At 40.3% G+C, this 17,277-nt stretch overlaps 1 protein-coding gene across 1 annotated transcript in view; it reads right to left on the bottom strand.

The window, feature by feature from the left end:
• Positions 1–4,487: 4,487 nt before the first annotated feature.
• The window catches only part of LOC126416964 (piggyBac transposable element-derived protein 4-like), a 57,821-nt gene continuing 45,031 nt past the window's right edge, over positions 4,488–17,277 (bottom strand). Inside the window, exon 3 of the mRNA XM_050084845.1 lies at positions 4,488–4,766. Within this exon, the coding sequence (XP_049940802.1) occupies positions 4,488–4,766 (279 nt within the window). The remainder of the gene's footprint in view (positions 4,767–17,277) is intronic.

Here is a 17,277-nt window from a genome sequence, read left to right as displayed (position 1 = left end):
CGTGCTTTCAGTATCTTCGAGGGCAACTAGGAGATTATAATTTTAATCAGTTCTCTTTCAATGTAAATAGTTAGTAATGTAACATCACTGATTTGTTATTTTCTACTGTGACATACATGTATATAATGAAATATCTCTGAAAGTATTATAATTGTAATATCGTGAAACTTCTTAGTGTGTGAGTGGTACTTTGGGTTACGCGCATCCATATACACAAAAAGGTGCAGCATACAGTTTACGCTGCTGCAAGATGACAAGCAGTCTGCATGTGAAACGTAATGGTGCGGATTTTTCATCGGCACCATCACCCCAAGGAAATTTTTTCAGCTGGAAAAACAAAAAGCGAAAGCTACTGTAAAATGTTTCGTAACATGAAGTAGCGGTCTAAAGATGAACCAATAACGGTAAAATAAATAAAAGCATTGTAAAAAGTGTCTGGCTGCGATTATCCTCTATGTAAGACTCAACCTAGATTTTTTTGGATTGTGATGGTAGTTTAGAATTTACAGCGTGTTGAACTGAACCGTGCCCCGGCTGACATATAGGCACCTGTAGGCACTTGATGAATTAGTTCAGGAATAGAATTGAGCAGTCTAAAAGGTTTTCTTTAATGAAAACTTGTTTAAAAGATGCCATTACACTGAATAAGAACGAGAGCTTTAACGCGTGCAGTATGAAGCCGACATTGAAACCTCTTCAGTGTGGCGCAGAAACTGTTGGACAGCAGCATAATATGCCAGGTGATACAGCTGCCCATCCTATGGGTTTTATGCAACTCACAAAGCCTTCCGAACCCACGGGAAGATTTTTACATTCTCCCGTTCGCTACCCGCAAACTACAGAAAAAATGAACAGGACCTTTTGTAGGAAATTCAATATAGTTAAATTTCCTATCAGGATACGTTTCCGCTAGAGGCCAAAGATTTCGTATTACTCAGGAGAAAAGTGCAGAAGTCGCCATCAGACGAGACTTCCTCGAACAACTCGAAAGCTGTGGCCTCTGGTGTAAACGTATCCCAGTGCCAAATTTAGCAACATTACTTTTCCTGCAAGAAAGTCCTGTTAATTTTTTCTCTACGACTAACAGTTTGCACATAGCGAGAGAGAGAATACGAAAATCTATCATGTGGTGTTTGAAGGCATTGTGGGTTGCATAAAAACTCATAGATATATCAGATGGTATATTCAGATATATATGCAGATATGTTCAGTGAGGGTTATTCATATATTCTCAAGAGCGCTAACGTGTTAGCAATAGTAATAGGGACGAACACCAAAAATTTCGCGGAGTTCTCTGACAGAAAACACGTGTCCGCTGCTGATCAAGGAATGTCTCAGTGTGTTTAGAGCCCATATTGAAAAATATACTGCACCAAATTGAGAATCAGGGCATGTTTAGGAAGAGGAAGGATTGTATGGTCCTAGCATCGCAAATTAACCTTAAGTTTTGAATTGATGTATTTCCATTACTCCAAGCTTTGAATACATCTTTCTCGATACAACATTTTTCAGGACGCGATGCGCTTCAGAGCTCTGACGAATTCACCAATTCATTTGATTTTTTGATGAAAGATAATTAAATTTAGAGAAACGTAGCGAGAGCTATTTCATTCGAATTTTATATATTTTTTAAACATTTGGACTTAGAAAAACGAGCCAAGAACCTGACGTGATTTCCAAATAGCTGTCATTTTTTCAGATGTATTACAGAACTCATTATGACCACAGAAAACACTCAAAAGTGCGGGTATCTCTCCTGTTGTACGTACGTGTGCGAGTCGACTGGAGTTCAGCAGTCATTAGTGCTAGCTGTCTGTCACATTGGCGAACTCAATAGAGAAAACACCAAACCACCGATTATATGATCATAGAGAATTGAGCACGGTGTTACAAATATTAATAATTATTCACACTTTTGAGTAAGAATGGACCTGAAATATCATCATAAATGAGAAAAATAGAGTCGTACGATTAAAACTGACCTAGGTGACTTTCAAGATTAAAAGAAAACAATACGTTTCTCGTTATGACATTGGAAACACCGTCTCAGTGAGACTACAGTTCAGTGAGCAAGGACTGTAAGTTGGCTTCCACCTTTTCTCGCTAAATAATTGCCAAACCAGGCAAATAATGCATGTGGTAACTATCCCACATTGGTGATGAGAGTTGCGCAACTGAAGGTGTGGACCGATGGGATTATTGTAAATTACATATGACTATCACATAACCGTTATATGAGGTGTAATTAGTTAAAATTCTCGGACTTCTTCTTCTAATGACTGCAGGTTCAGGTCGTATGATAAGAAAATAAAGGATATTGTAAAACAGTAACAAAGTCACGGTAATGCCACATCTAAATGTTGCGTCTTTCCTACAAAAGAATGAGAAATTGAACTGAGAGTAAAATTATTATTGATAAATTTATGTGGACTAGTATTACAATGAACTACTTGAAGACATTTTGAATGATAATCAGCTTAATGTATTGCAAATTATTCGCAGCTACAGAGAACGATGCTTACATGAAAAGATCATGATAGCGGATCATACAGTTTATGCTGCTGCAACATCGCAAGCAGTCTGAACTGGAATGTAATGTAGTGGATTTTTCGTCGGCACCACCATCCCACGAACATTTCATTAGTTTGGAAAACAAAAGATAAAGTTAATGTAAGATGTACACTACTGGCCATTAAAATTGCTACACCAAGAAGAAATGCAGATGATAAACGGGTATTCGTTGGACAAATATATTATACTAGAACTGACATGTGATTACATTTTCACGCAATTTGGGTGCATATATCCGGAGAAATCAGTACCCATAACAACCACCTCTGGCCGTAATAACGGCCTTGATACGCCTGGGCATTGAGTCAAACAGAGCTTGGATGGCGTGTACAGGTACAGCTGCCCATGCAGCTTCAACACGATAACACAGTTCATCAAGAGTAGTGACTGGTGTACTGTGATGAGCCACTTGCTCGGCCTCCATTGACCAGACGTTTTCAGTTGGGGAGAGATCTGGAGAATATGGTGGCCAGGGCAGCAGTCGAACATTTTCTGTATCCAGAAAGGCGCGTACAGAACCAGCAACATGCGGACGTGCATTATCCTGCTGAAATGTAGGGTTTCGCAAGGATCGAATGAAGGGTAGAGACACGGGTCGTAACACATCTGAAATGTAACGTCCACTCTTCAAAATGCCGTCAAAGCGAACAAGAAGTGTCCCATACCATCATGCCGACTGATACGCCAGTATGGCGATGACGAATACACGCTTCCAATGCGCGTTCACCGCGATGTCGCCAAACACGGATGAGACCATCATGATGCTGTAAAAAGAACCTGGATTCATCCGAAAAAATGACGTTTTGCCATTCGTGCACCCAGGTTCGTCGTTGAGGAGACCATAGCAGGCGCGTCTGTCTGTGATGTAGCGTCAAATGTAACCGCAGCCGTGGTCTCCGAGCTGATAGTCCATGCTACTACAAACGTCGTCCAAATGTTCGTGCAGATGGTTGTTGTCTTGCAAACGTCCCCATCTGTTGACTCAGGGATGGAGACGTGGCTCCACGATCCGTTACAGCCATGCGGATAAGATGCCTGTCATCTCGACTGCTTGTGATACTAGGCCGTTGGGATCCAGCACGGCGTTCCGTATTACCCTCGTGAACCCACCGATTCCATATGCTGCTAACAGTCATTGGATCTCGACCAATGCGAGCAGCAATGTCGCGATACGATAAACCGCAATCGCGATAGGCTGCAATCCGAACTTTATCTAAGTCGGAAACGTGATGGTACGCATTTCTCCTCCTTACACGAGGCATCACAACAACGTTTCACCAGGCAACGCCGGTCAACTGCTGTTTCTGTATTTGAAATCGGTTGGCAACTTTCCTCATGTCAGCACGTTGTAGGTGTCGCCACCGGCGCCAACCTTGTATGAATGCTCTGAAAAGCTAATCATTTGCATATCACAGCATCTTCTTCCTGTCGGTTAAATTTGGCGTCTGTAGCACGTCATATTCGTGGTGTAGCAATTTTAATGGCCAGTAGTGTATCTTGTGAAGCAGCCGTTTGCAGGTGAACCTGTCGGTTCGAAACAGGTAATGGCGCTACTGAAACAAATAAATAGCGTTGTAAAAAGTGGCTGGATGTTGTTATGTAAGAGTCATCCTATATTTCATACACTGCCACGGGCTCAGAATGTCCGTCTTTAACTCAACAGCATAAAAAAATTCTTTCCCAAAGCTTAATCCATGTTCTTGATGGACGACAATTGTATAAATAAAGTCCATCTTTTCATCAGTCCCGACCACAAACTCCCGTTCATTATAGGTGAACAGGCTGAACCACGCTTTCGGTTACAAATGGAAAGCTCAATGTCAGTCCACGGGCCAGAGGCTGAGGCTTCATTTAGAATATACAATGGTCGTTGTTACATCAGTGGCTAGTCGCCTGTTGCCGGTGAACTGGTAACATCACTTTCCTGGTGCTACTGGAGGCCTTCCTGTTGGGGGAACTGCCAGCAGCGCACTCCCAGCACGGCACTGGGGACCCCAGATTAGCCCAGCGCGGACCGGGGCGCCGCCATGATTAATAGATGGCGTTATTCGGCGCTCGCAGCGCCACAGGTGTCCCGGCGCCACGCTGGGCTGGTCCTGGCCCTGGGGTGTGCGCAGCAGCAGCAGCAGCAGCAACAGCAGCACCGCGGCGCGTGTTGTTTGTGGTGGAGGCGTGGGGAGAAAGGATGCTACTATCTGTCGAGCGAGTGCAGTGCCAGCTGACGCGTGTCTCAGGTTACGATTCGTTCACTACCGGAACCAACTAGATGCGGTCTATGAAGATTCAGCCTTAAGGGGCTCCGGAACGCCCTATACTTGCAATGTTAAAATAACGCTTATAAATTACATCTTTCCTCACAAAGTATTTGAGGTAGGAATTTCAGCTTTTTACAGATTATTTATTGGAATATGGGCTACAACTTAACACAGGGATTTTACAAAATTTTAGTTCAGTTATTAAAGATGATTTTTTTTCAATTGTAATGAAAATTCACAACATTTCTTTTGCTATTTTTTATTTATATATTCAAAAATATACAGTTTTTTTGGAAAAAGGCTGTGTTAAATTATGCAGAAGGTACTGTGTAACATTTACGGAAAGTTTGAAACAAATATGTTTGGAAGATCCTTAGAAAACATGTAATTAGTATGAGAAAATAAAAGTTTTGGGAATCGAGCGACAAAGATTGGATTAACTTTTTAGTGCATTCCAGGTCCATAGGATGGATTATCTTCATCCTCTGCAAACTCCTCCTCCAGCTTCCTCTTGTTCCTCCTCCCGTTTACTCTTGCTTGTATTTCTAGACTCTTTACAGCCCTATCTGCAGCCCGAAGTCGTTCCTTGTCTAAAGCAAGCATCGCTCGTTGTTGTGTTCGTAGATTTTGCTACCATTTTCTTCAGTTGCAGTTACTGCAACACTGTTCCAAAAGGTGGTCATGTATGAACACTTATCACATTTCAGTTTTATTTCACTAGCAAGTCCTACGTGCTTTATTATGGAGAGTTCCAGACCAACTTCACTACAATGAATACATCTTACACAGTTTGAAAAAATTCCTTTGAGAACCGACATATCAAATATTTCATTCACATCCGATTCGCCCATAAGACATTCATAGTTTTCACTCATTGAACCAAGCTAATTCTGTGAAGTATTTTCTTTCCCACTTTGACTGCTATGGGCAGGTGTACTATAGAGGTTAGGTTCACTCACTTGGTTATCGTCTTTATTGTTTACAGTAATAACACATACCTTTGGTTTTCCAACATTTCTCCTTTTCTTGAAAGCCTTCAGAGGATTTCTAATAACTTTACTTTTACTCATTATTATACTTCAACAAAACAGAGACTCAAGAAACAGAATTAATTACGCATATTTTCAAGATAACGACAGAGTAAATAAACATGAAACAATCGACAATCACACCAGCGATATATATTGAACCATCACAGGTTAGCCACAACACATACTTTATCTCACATCACTAAAATGTACCTGATGAACACGGACGTTAATAATAACACCATTTGACAGCAGTTTAACAGCGCCACAGTGGGTCACGCCCATGTAGAACACATTTCAAAAAAAATTTAAAAATAGTTGCAGTCTTCGGAATTGAATAGATTATATATCTATTAAAAGGTAATAGTCTGCAGATTCAGAAAACGCAAAAAAGTAAAAATTGAGCTTTTCATGATTTTGAGCCTTTCCGGAGCCCCTTAAGTAAGTTTAATTACGAAAGTTGCCCAGAAAGCGAGGCACCTCATTTTGTTCGCAGCCGAAAGCAATGCTACGAGTGCGAAACGTTACGTATGTATCTGAAGTCTCCTGAGTGAGCGCGCCAAGTTTCCGACCCTTCTGACAGATAACGTAGCAGCAGAACAGTTTTACAATGACGTCTGTAGATGATGTACGTTACAACCAAGGTGCCGTCGTTGAATTTCTCATTGCAGAGAAATAAACTGTGAGGAATTTTCACAATAGCCTGTGCAAAGTCTATGGAGCATCTACTAGCGCTGAAAGTACAGTTATTCGCTGAGCATGGCGAATGAGATCATCAGCAGGCGGTTCGGAGGAGCTCCACGATTTGCAGCGGTCGGGGATATTATCACGGTTGTCACGCCTCACATGTTGCACCGAGCTGGTGCTGCCATTCGAGAGGACAGACGCATTACGACTCGGCAGTTGGAAGACATTTCGAGGACGTTGAGGAGGTGATCCATACAGTGAAGCACTGGCTCCCCAACAGGACAAGGATTAGTGTGGACAGAGTATACATGCCCTTGTTTCGCGCTGCAGGGAGGTCATAGAACGAGATGAAGATTACGTGGAAAATAGGGTGCGTACATGAAACACCATTCTTTCATGTGTGTAATTCTCTTTATGGTCAATAAAGAGTTGATCAAGAAAAAAATTCCATGCATTACTTTCCAGGCAACCCTCGTGAAAACGATCCGTCACTCCGTTTAGAGCAGTGGTCGTCAAAATGCCGTCCATAGCCCGTATGCGAACCCAATCATTGTTCGTGTACCCCACGGCCCTTAGCTGTATTTAATAATAATATTCACCTAGCACTAACTGTGGAAACCAAAAACGTAAACTAACGTTAGGAGCTTCTTATTAGTGTAGTTTCCCTGCCCAGTAACAAACAGAAGCTTAGGACACAGAAATATTTTAACATGTACTTAACTTTTATTGACTTTGGTCAATTTGACCATTCTAACATTCTGCGTGGTGTCTGTTGTTCTAAGTCGTGTCTCCGTACCACTTTCACGCAACGACGCTCTGAGCGCGTTTTTTAGCGAATTGACTAGTTTGAACCTGGGACCTGTTGCAGGTAAGGAGACGCCAGACCACACAGGACATGTAGAGTTCAGAAGATTTCAGTGAGACTAGCGATGATATAACCAAATACTTAATGATTTCAGCGTCAGCTCCACTGCACTCCCTGTAGAAGAATCTTAATACTAACTAAATTTAGTGGAAGGGCTTCAAGGCTTTCCTATTTTTAGTTAACTGGTAAAATAACGTCGAAAAAGCAGTTAAGTTTACCATTGGATATTATATTCTACTCACAAAACATTGTTTATAAATTGCACTATTGATAAAAGGAAATGTTTTAATACAGGATGATAAAAACCAACTGCGTTCAACAAAAATGTGAACGAATATTCCCTGAAGTTCTACAATGGATCGAAGGATGACCTATGCCATATCACATCTATAATCTAGGGTTAAATTAAGTTTCACAAAAGAGAAAACTATGAATATGGTCTACAGTGACCCACAGTTATCTTTAATTACTTATCTAACTTGTTGTAAATTACAGTGGCTGATGTGGCTTCTCAATAATTATATAACAGAAAAATCATCGCATTTCAGATTTTTACTTCACGTAGCAAATGTGAATACCATGAGCTTCAATTGACGATCGACACTAGTATTACATAAAAAGGGGATGTAACAGATGAGACTTCTGCAGTTCCGAGTGAAGCCTTATGCGCTCAAAAATGCGGCATCACGTGCGTTCATTACCTTGTCGATGTTCGTCAGGGGGCGGCGGCTGGCGCAGCTCCATCCAGCTTGCCGTCTCCGAAGCAACTCTCCTGAACTTCTCCTTACTACAATTTACCGAAGTTGGTTTAAAAAAAAAAAAACTATCTGGCTGTGTTTTCATCTGACCAATCAGGGTCTCAATGTTAACCTTAAGGTCGCCTACAAAAATTCTGTCTATCCAATGAGAAACGTTATGCTTTTCGTGGTGGGGCAGTGATTTTAAAGTTTGCAATATAACAGAGACGCGAACAGGTCTCACGCTAAAACTTACAGCTGATGTGGCCCTTTTAGTGTAATCGTACGATCTATACTGTTCTTCTGGATGACTCTAGCTTTTAACATGGGCTGCGGGGTAGTCCTGGTGGTTACTTTTCGTGGTGGGGCAGTGTTTTTACCGTTTGCAACGTAACAGAGGCGCGAAAAAGTCTCACACTAAAACTTGCGGCTGGTGTGGCCCTTTTAGTGTAATCGTAAGACCTATACTGTTCTTCTGGAGGGCTCTAGCTTTTAACATGGGCTGGGGGGTGGTCCTAGCGGTTATCTGGCGACGTGGGTGTCCGTCCCTTATCGTAGGGCCTTCTAGCTTAACACGGTTCTGCTCTCAGCTTCTGTTCTCGTTTCTCCCCTCAGAAATGTCTCACGGTGGGAAGGTGTGAAATGCATTTAGGCATTCTTGTGTAAGTCTGTGGTATTCCATTTGCTCATTCATTACTCGTATTACTTTGGTTAATTTAATGTCACTATTTATTCGGGGCTATGTGACATAGTACTGGATTAGCTTCTCTTGTCAGGGTTTTCATGGAAGGTGTTGGATTTGCCTGACACCTTATGTATCACCACCCTTCGAACTTAATTTTTGCACTGAATTTAGGCAATGATTGAATCGTTGTCTAGGTCAGTGAAAAATTATTCCTTTATCTAAATTGTGTTGCCTACTGTTCAGCCACGTTATTCTGGTTCTATGCTAGTTTGTATTACTAATTTATATTTTTATATTCATCCACAATATTCTCAAAAATATGGTCATGTTAACAAGAGAAGAATATTTTTATATTATTATTATTATTATTATTATAAATTTTTAGTTATTTTCTATCTTTATTTAAGTGTGAAGTTTGTTTTTTAAGAAGTTTGTTATCGAAAGTGAGGAGTCTTTCACATCGATTTTCTTAGAAATATTTTTTTTATAAATGTAGTAATTAAGTAGAATCGATTCCTAGCACATTTTCTAAATATCATGTACAAGTAAAATGTTTTTGTTTCTAGACACTCATGTCAACATTGTTAGACTAACAAATAAGAATTATTTCCAAGAATTGCTTTGAGAAAGAAATATACATACACAAGTGTTGAGATATTATCCTAACAAACGCTAGAAATGTTAAAAAAAAGGGAAAACATCCAACAAGATAATTTTTTATTCTTTGTTTTTATAAGGAGAAAATAAGTAAAATATAGTTGTTCTTTTATTTTTATGAGGAGAAAATAAGTGTCATATAGTTTCAGTGTTTATTATGCCTTACTTTTGTTCTTTATATACTGTCCATTTCAGAACTAATGACTTATTTTTATCGATAGTCTATTTTTTACTTAAGTCCATAGTCAATGCCTGTTATTTTGTAGTTTATTAGCTGTCTGGTGTGCTTAACTTATTTAGTTTTTCACACATTTCTTTTGCACAATTCCTACATCACATAATTTGATTTCACACATTCACAGAATCCTATGAATGTATAAGCATGAGGTTGGCAATTGTTTTTGCACAAAGGTGATGGACTTGAGTGAGATAGATGTGGGCAAGTATTTGATGTACAGATTTGTTCGTCATTCCTTTTTTGGCTTTGCAAGTGTGTGTTGCTGTTGTGGAGGTCCCATAATGGAATAGAGCTGTGAGTGCAGAATCTTATGGTTTACTGGCTTTGTATGCGTGAAAGTCATCGTTATGTGTCGCTGAAAGCGGTCTTTTTTCGTTGTAATACTTTGCAGACGACTAGATTACAATAGGATAGGAATTTGGGAGGGTATGTCGTCTATTCTTCACCCATCTTCTTTCTTGGTCTCAATCTTGCGAATCTTCAATATCTGTTCTTCCTGCTTTTTCTCTGCTTCTTAATTGATTCTTGGTTCTTCTCTGGGCAGAATATGGAAATTTTTATTGATAACTAGTCGCTTTGAAGTTCTCCTCTTAGTAACAGTTTGATAAACTGTTTGGGCGTGTCATTTTTACTTTGTGGAAGTTTTCTTCAGTTTCGTGCATCAGCATGCTGTTTAATAGCAGTATTGTGACTTTTAAACATTTTTTTTTTTGCCGGTGGTGGCTTGCCCAAGCGGTCGTCTCGTTGGGCCGTTTTTTGCTCGCTCCACTGAGTAGGGGCGTCCCGGGGTTTACGAGCGGTGGAAGTCCGGTGTCTGCTTGTCTGTCCCGGCACCAGTCGCTGTCCTTTCCCTTCTCTCGACGCTTCTGCCTTGTAGGAATCGTGTCTTGCTAATTATGTCCTTTTCTTTCTTGATACTTCTCACGTTGCAAATTGTGGGTCATTGCATCTGGTCCTTGCTGGAGTGTTTACAATGGTTCTTAAAAAAAGTTTTACTTATAATCATCTAACATATGTCTAGTACCTACATTGTTTTATGCCTTCTTAGAAAGCTTTACAAAATTCGGCGCCCTTTCCATGTTACAATTCTAAGATATTTTGAGTCTTAACTTCTACAAGAATCCTCAAATTCGTTTTTTTATTTTTGTGTAGTCTCATGGTGTATAGCATTTTAGTATTTCATGCTGTTAGACTATCTACATTTTATCCCTTCACCTTCATCTATGGTACTATTGGTGTTATTTTTGTTTTTAATGAAACTACTTTCTTTTTCCCACCTTCCTCACTCTTCATTCTTCTTTCTCCTGACGATCTTATTTGCAACACAATCTTGAAATATTGTGCTGATTATTTACCAGTAATAAAATAAATCTTCAAACATGTACTGAAAGTGTTTAATACTGCCAGTCTTAGGTAAAAATACCTCTGCTTTATCTCGTAAAATACCCTCTAATTCTCTTTTACTGTGTTCCGAAATACCTTGAACTTCTTGCAATTTTTCGTCGATTTCTTTATGGACTTCTAACATGAGTTGAGGCAATTCCCCCTTTTGTGCATACCATTCTAATTCTTCATCCTCTTTATCTCGCATCATTCTTAATTGTTTGTTTATAACTGGTATTTCTTCTAATTTTAGCTTTTGCTCAAAGAGAAATGTGAGATTCTCGAATGTTATGCTACGTTTCCCAATATCTACTATCGCTCGTCTCTCATTTAAAAAATCTGCACCTATAATCAAATATACAGTTAGTTTCGGTATAATCACGAAGTTGGCTTCGATCTTTTGACCTTGACACGAAAGAGTTAACCTTATTTGTCTCATAATTTCTGGAGCATTGTGTCTAATAGGACCTCTTACTTTAATCTTACGTGTTTTCAAAACTGGCAATGCCTGATTGGCATTACGCTGTGTTAATAAATTTTCTGAGATCGCAGTCAGTTCACTTCCGCTATCAATTACAATATTGACTGGGATATGCTTTACCATGGCCTTCACAATTGGTTGAATTTGAAATGGTGGGTTCTGTTCTTCTTCTTGCATCAACGAATCTTCCACTGAATCATACATGAGTCTTTTCAGGAATTTCCCTTGTGAATTCGAACTTTCTGTAGGATAAGCTTCGACTGATACTTCTCTCTCTTTTATATCCTCTTCTCTGTTTCTTCCTTCATTTACGCTTTCTTCAACATCCTCTACATTTTCCTCATCCTCGTCTATCTTCTCCTTCTTCGTCGCTACTTCCACATAATCGCATCTATATGCTCTAATTGTCGCTTCATAACTTCCTTCATTATATACGTTGGATTGTGTGCCCACTAGTAACTTATTTTCAACTTTTGTCGACTGCACATTATCCTCATTGAATTCGCTTTCCCTGGTTTCCATCTCAAATAGCTCTGCAATACTCATTACTTCGTCCTTTCCTTCTACATTCGTTGTGCATGCCTCTGGTAATTCATCTTCCTCGTCAGTATTCTCCCAATTAATTTCGTCCCGACACAATATTGTTATTTTCCTGTCTTCATTTTCATCTGGTCCCTGCGGATTTGTTTCTTCCTTCTTCTCGTCTCGTGATAAGGTATTTACTTCTCTGTTCAGGGTGCTGCAATTGTCCTGAGTCGGTGCGTCATTCTCTTTGGCATGGGCGCTTAGCTGTCAATTCGAACGTTTATCGGGGTTTGGTGGTCTTACCCCCACCTCTTCTATCTGTATTCCCCTTCTTGTTCAGCTTGTTGATAGTGGTTTCTTTGTTGTTAATTTGTCGGTCTATTGGTTCTCCGGTACCCATTCTGGTTGTCGTTATTCCCTCTGTAATAGTTGTTGCCATTCCTGGGTGAATTACAGTTACTGCCATATTCTCTTCTAAATCCATAACTGGTTCTTTGTTGAAATCTATTGTCGTTTCTTGGTGCGAAGTTATCACGTGGTTCGTAATTATTGTTTCTGTGTCTTGTGGATTCCACTGCTTTTTGATTTTGTTTTCACGTGCGCATCGTCTTTTTCTTGCGTCATCTTCCGAAAATATGAACTCTAGCTCCCTTAGAATACCTTTAAATGCTTCGAAGTCATTGCCTCCGCGACCTACTAATGATTGCTGGTATTTCAATGGTAACTTCATCGCGCATAATGTAATCAACTCTCCGTCACTGTATGGTACATCTAAGCATTGATTTTTCTTTGCCATTAATTCGAAAAATTTCACGGGACTCTTCTCTCCTGAATTTTCAAAATATGGGTTCTGTAATAATTCGTACTTCACTCTGTTCCGTGCTTCGCTGGACCAATATCTTGAGAGAAACTTCTCTCTGAAATCTTCGTACGATCGGCACGTCGCTACAACATTTTGCATGGTTTCTGCGACCGTTCGTGACATTTATGCACATATAAAGTCTAATTTGTGTGCTAGGGTCCAGTGTTCTGGTAATCTTACTCGAAATTGATCAATAAAAGTTCGTGGATGTCATGAGTTTACTTCTCGAAAGTGTTGAAATTTTGTGACTGTGAGGAAATGATCGTTGTCGTACTTCGCCATAGTTCCATATGAAATTCGCGATTCTTCGCCACTTTTGTTTCTGATCATTTCTCCCGTCGTTCTTTCCGGTTGTGGTAGATACATTGGATACTGTCCACTGTAACTTTCGCCTATCCTTGCGTAGTATCGTTGGAGCGGTAAGCAATAATTTTCTTCCATCGGTTGTGAACGTGTAGCTGAATGCATTGCACTGTACTATTCGCGACCTGGCTTTCCATTGTCAGGTATTGGTTCGGTATCTTGTCTGGCTAACCTTGCTGCTTCATTCCACGATCCAAACTGTCTTGAAACATACATTTGTGGTTCCGCATGTGTTTGTGATGACGTTTGTTCATCAAGAATTTCGAAACGTGTTTGTTGTTGTGCAGGCTGTCTGATTTCACGTATGTTACTTTCCGCCTGTGATTGGAATCGCAAATGCGTAATATCTTCGTTAATTGCTTGTTTTTCCGGTGCTGTTACAGATACGGATGTGGTTGCAGACTGTGTGCTTGTTCGAACCTGTTCACTACGCTCTTCAATGGTTTGCAACAACTCTGTTCGCAATTTCTGAAATTGTCGCTTCGTTTGCGCTTCTATTTTGACTATGCGGTTATCATATCTTTTCAGCGCTGCATTTGTGATACGTTTGTGTAACACACTGTTTTCAACAATTTCGCTGTACCTGCTGCTTGTCTAGTAATTACGTTTATCTGTTTCTCTAGTTTCTTGACTTCTCCCTGGGTATTGTTACGTAATGTTTTGATCTCGTCCTGAGTGTCATTATGCAATGTTTGTACGTCCGCTTGTACCTTGTCAATGTCTGTTCTCAATTGATAGTGACCTGTTATTAAGTTTACTATCACTTCTCGAGATTCTTTTGCCTCGTCTTCAACATGACTTAGGTGTAATTGAATTTATTTGTTTTGTTCTTTAATCTCACGCATTTGTCTCGTGGTTTCTGCATTCTGAATTTGAATTTGGTTCGCTATGTCTTTATTTTGCCTTGTCATGGTTTCCGTAATTTGTTGTAATAATTCTGCCAGATTGGTGGGTCCTATTGAGTTTTCTTCCGACGTCCTACGCTCTGTGTTTTCGCCCAAGTGTTGGTTCGCAACCGATTGCATTGAACTGTGCTGTGACACGTTTCTGCTCGCATTCCCTGTACTCTGTGGTGAGGGAGCTCTGATTACTTGTACTATGGATTCTACGTGTTCGGACGCCAGTTAGAATCCTCATCGACTGTCTCTCTACTTTCCTGCTCCTCTGTCGTATGCTGACTTACGTTTTCTATGCCTTGACGTACATTATCCTCGTTATGGAGCTTTATATGTGCTATTTCTCGCGATGCTGCATCGTCTGTTGTACTGTCCTCTATTCTCTGTCCATTTTCATGCTGGGTCTTTACCTCAATTCGGTCAAGGTCTCGATCTGCCATTGCTAATCTTTCAGAATCCCTTATTTTCTGTTTTAAAAGCAATTCACGCGCCCTACTTCGAGTCAACATGCGCTCATATGATCTCACGCGTTTCATATACTTTTTGTTCACACGATTTGACACTTATTATACCCAAGACTGACAATCCATTCACTTACTTGTCAACGATGTATCCGCCACCTGTGCGCTTGCATTGAGGAGAAAACTTAATTCTAACAATATTAAAATTCATAACTTAATCATGCTATTGTCTCTGCTAATATGTCTCACTATCTATTGAATACTTTATTACTATCTATCGCTGCAGCTACTGTTTTCAACTATTTATGCCTTTCAAAAATTTTTTTTATTAATATGAACATTTTTAACAGTATATTTTTCTGACCTAGTTAAGCATGTGGTCGACCTTCAATCATGGTATTTTAACATCCTGGCAGGGTCGCCATTCTCTTACATTCTGCATGGTGTCTGTCATTCTAAGTCGTGTCTTCCTACCACTTCCGCGCAACGACGCTCTGAGTGATTTTTCAGGGTATTGACTAGTTTGAACCTGGGACCTGTTGAAAGTAAGGAGACGCCAGACCACACATGACAGGTAGAGTTCAGAAGAGTTCAGTGAGACTAGCCATGATATAACCAAATACTTAATGATTTCAGCATCAGCTCCACTGCACTCCCTGTAAGAGAATCTTAATACTAACTAAATTTAGTGGAAGGGTTCAAGGCTTTCCTATTTTTTGGTTAGCTGGTAAAATAACGTCGAAAAAGTAGTTAAGTTTACCATTGGAAATTTTATTCTACTCATAAAACATTGTTTATAAATTGCACTATTGATAAAAGGAAATGTTTTAATACAGGATGATAAAAACCAACTATATCCCACAAAAATGTGAATGAATATTCCCTGACTGGGTTTCCTAGTTCTACAATGGATCGAAGGACGACCTATTCCATATCACATCCATAATCTAGGTTTAAATTAAGTTTCACAAAAGAGAAAACTATCAAAATGGTCTAAAGTGCCCCTCAATTATCTTTAATTACTTATCTAACTTGTAGTAAATTACAGTGGCTGATGTGGCTTCTCAATAATTATATAACAGAAAAATCATCGCGTTTCAGTTTTTACTTCACGTAGCAAATGTGAATACCATTAGCTTCAATTGATGATCAACACTAGTATTACGTAAGAAGGGGATGTAACGGATGAGACTTCTGCAGTTCTGAGTGAAGCCGTATGCACTCAAAAATGTGGCATCGCGTGCGTTCATTACCTTGTTGGTGTTCGTCAGGGGGCGGCGGCCGGCGCAGCTCCATCCAGCTTGCCGTCTCCGAAGCAACTCTCCCTAACTTCTTCTTACTACAATTTATCGAAGTTGGCTTAAAAAAAAAACTGTCTGGCTGTGTTTTCATCTGACCAATCAGGGTCTCAATGTTAACCTTAAGCTCCGCCTACAAAAATCCTGTCTATCCAATGAGAAACGTTATACTTTTCGTGGTGGGGCAATGTTTTTAAGGTTAGCAACGTAACAGAGACGCGAAAAAGTCTCACGCCAAAACTTACAGCTGATGTGGCCCTTTTAGTGTTATCGTAAGATCTATACTGTTCTTCTGGAGGGCTCTAGCTTTTAACATGGGCTGGGGGGTGGTCCTAGCGGTTAGTTGGCGACGTGGGTGTCCGTCCCTTACCGTAGGGCCTTCTAGCTTAACACGGTTCTGCTCTCAGCTTCTGTTCTCGTTTCTCCCCTCGGAACTGCGTCTGTTTCATGGTGGGAAGGTGTGAAATGCATTTAGGCATTCTTGTGTTAGTCTGTGGTATTCCATTTGCTCATTCGTTACTCGTATTACTTTGGTTAATTTAATGTCACGATTTATTCGGAGCTATGTGACATATTACTGGATTTGCATATCATTTCAGGGTCTTCATGGAAGGTGTTTGATTTGCCTGACACCTTGCACCATGACCTAAGTAAAGTTCACCACTTACTTCAGGAGCAGAGGGGCAAGTAGTGCGGATTAAGAGGATGTGAGAGGAACATCGTTTCTTGTTTGTATTGCAGTAATGACAACTCATTGGCATATGTGCCTCGTACCGATCACATGCTATGCTGTAAGCATGGATTTTTGTAAGCCCGTTATACAGGATGTCATCTTCAGATACGGTGTATGCACTAAAGAGCCAAAGAAACTAGTACACATGCCTAATATTGTGTAGGGCCCTCGTGAGCGCGAAGAAGTGCCGCAACACGATGTGGCATGGACTCGACTAATGTCTGAAATTATGCTGAAGGGAGTTAACACCATGAATCAGGCAGGGCTGTCCATAAATATGCAATGGTACGAAGGGGTCTAGATCTCTTCTGGACAGCTCAGTAATTTTCGTGTCTGGGGGGTTTGGTGGCAAGCGGAAGTGTTTAAACTAAGAAGAAAATGGCTCTGAGCACTATGGGACTCAACTTCTGAGGTCATTAGTCCCCTAGAACGTAGAACAAGTTAAACCTAACCAACCTAAGGACATCACACACATCCATGCCCGATGCAGGATTCGAACCTGCGACCGAGCGGTCTCGCGGTTCCAGACTTCAGCGCCTAGAACTGCACGGC

Source organism: Schistocerca serialis, chromosome 8 (assembly GCF_023864345.2).
Source record: "Schistocerca serialis cubense isolate TAMUIC-IGC-003099 chromosome 8, iqSchSeri2.2, whole genome shotgun sequence".
Lineage (NCBI taxonomy): Eukaryota > Metazoa > Arthropoda > Insecta > Orthoptera > Acrididae > Schistocerca > Schistocerca serialis.
Note: the sequence above shows the minus strand (reverse complement) of the source record. Positions and strands in the feature narration are given on the sequence as shown.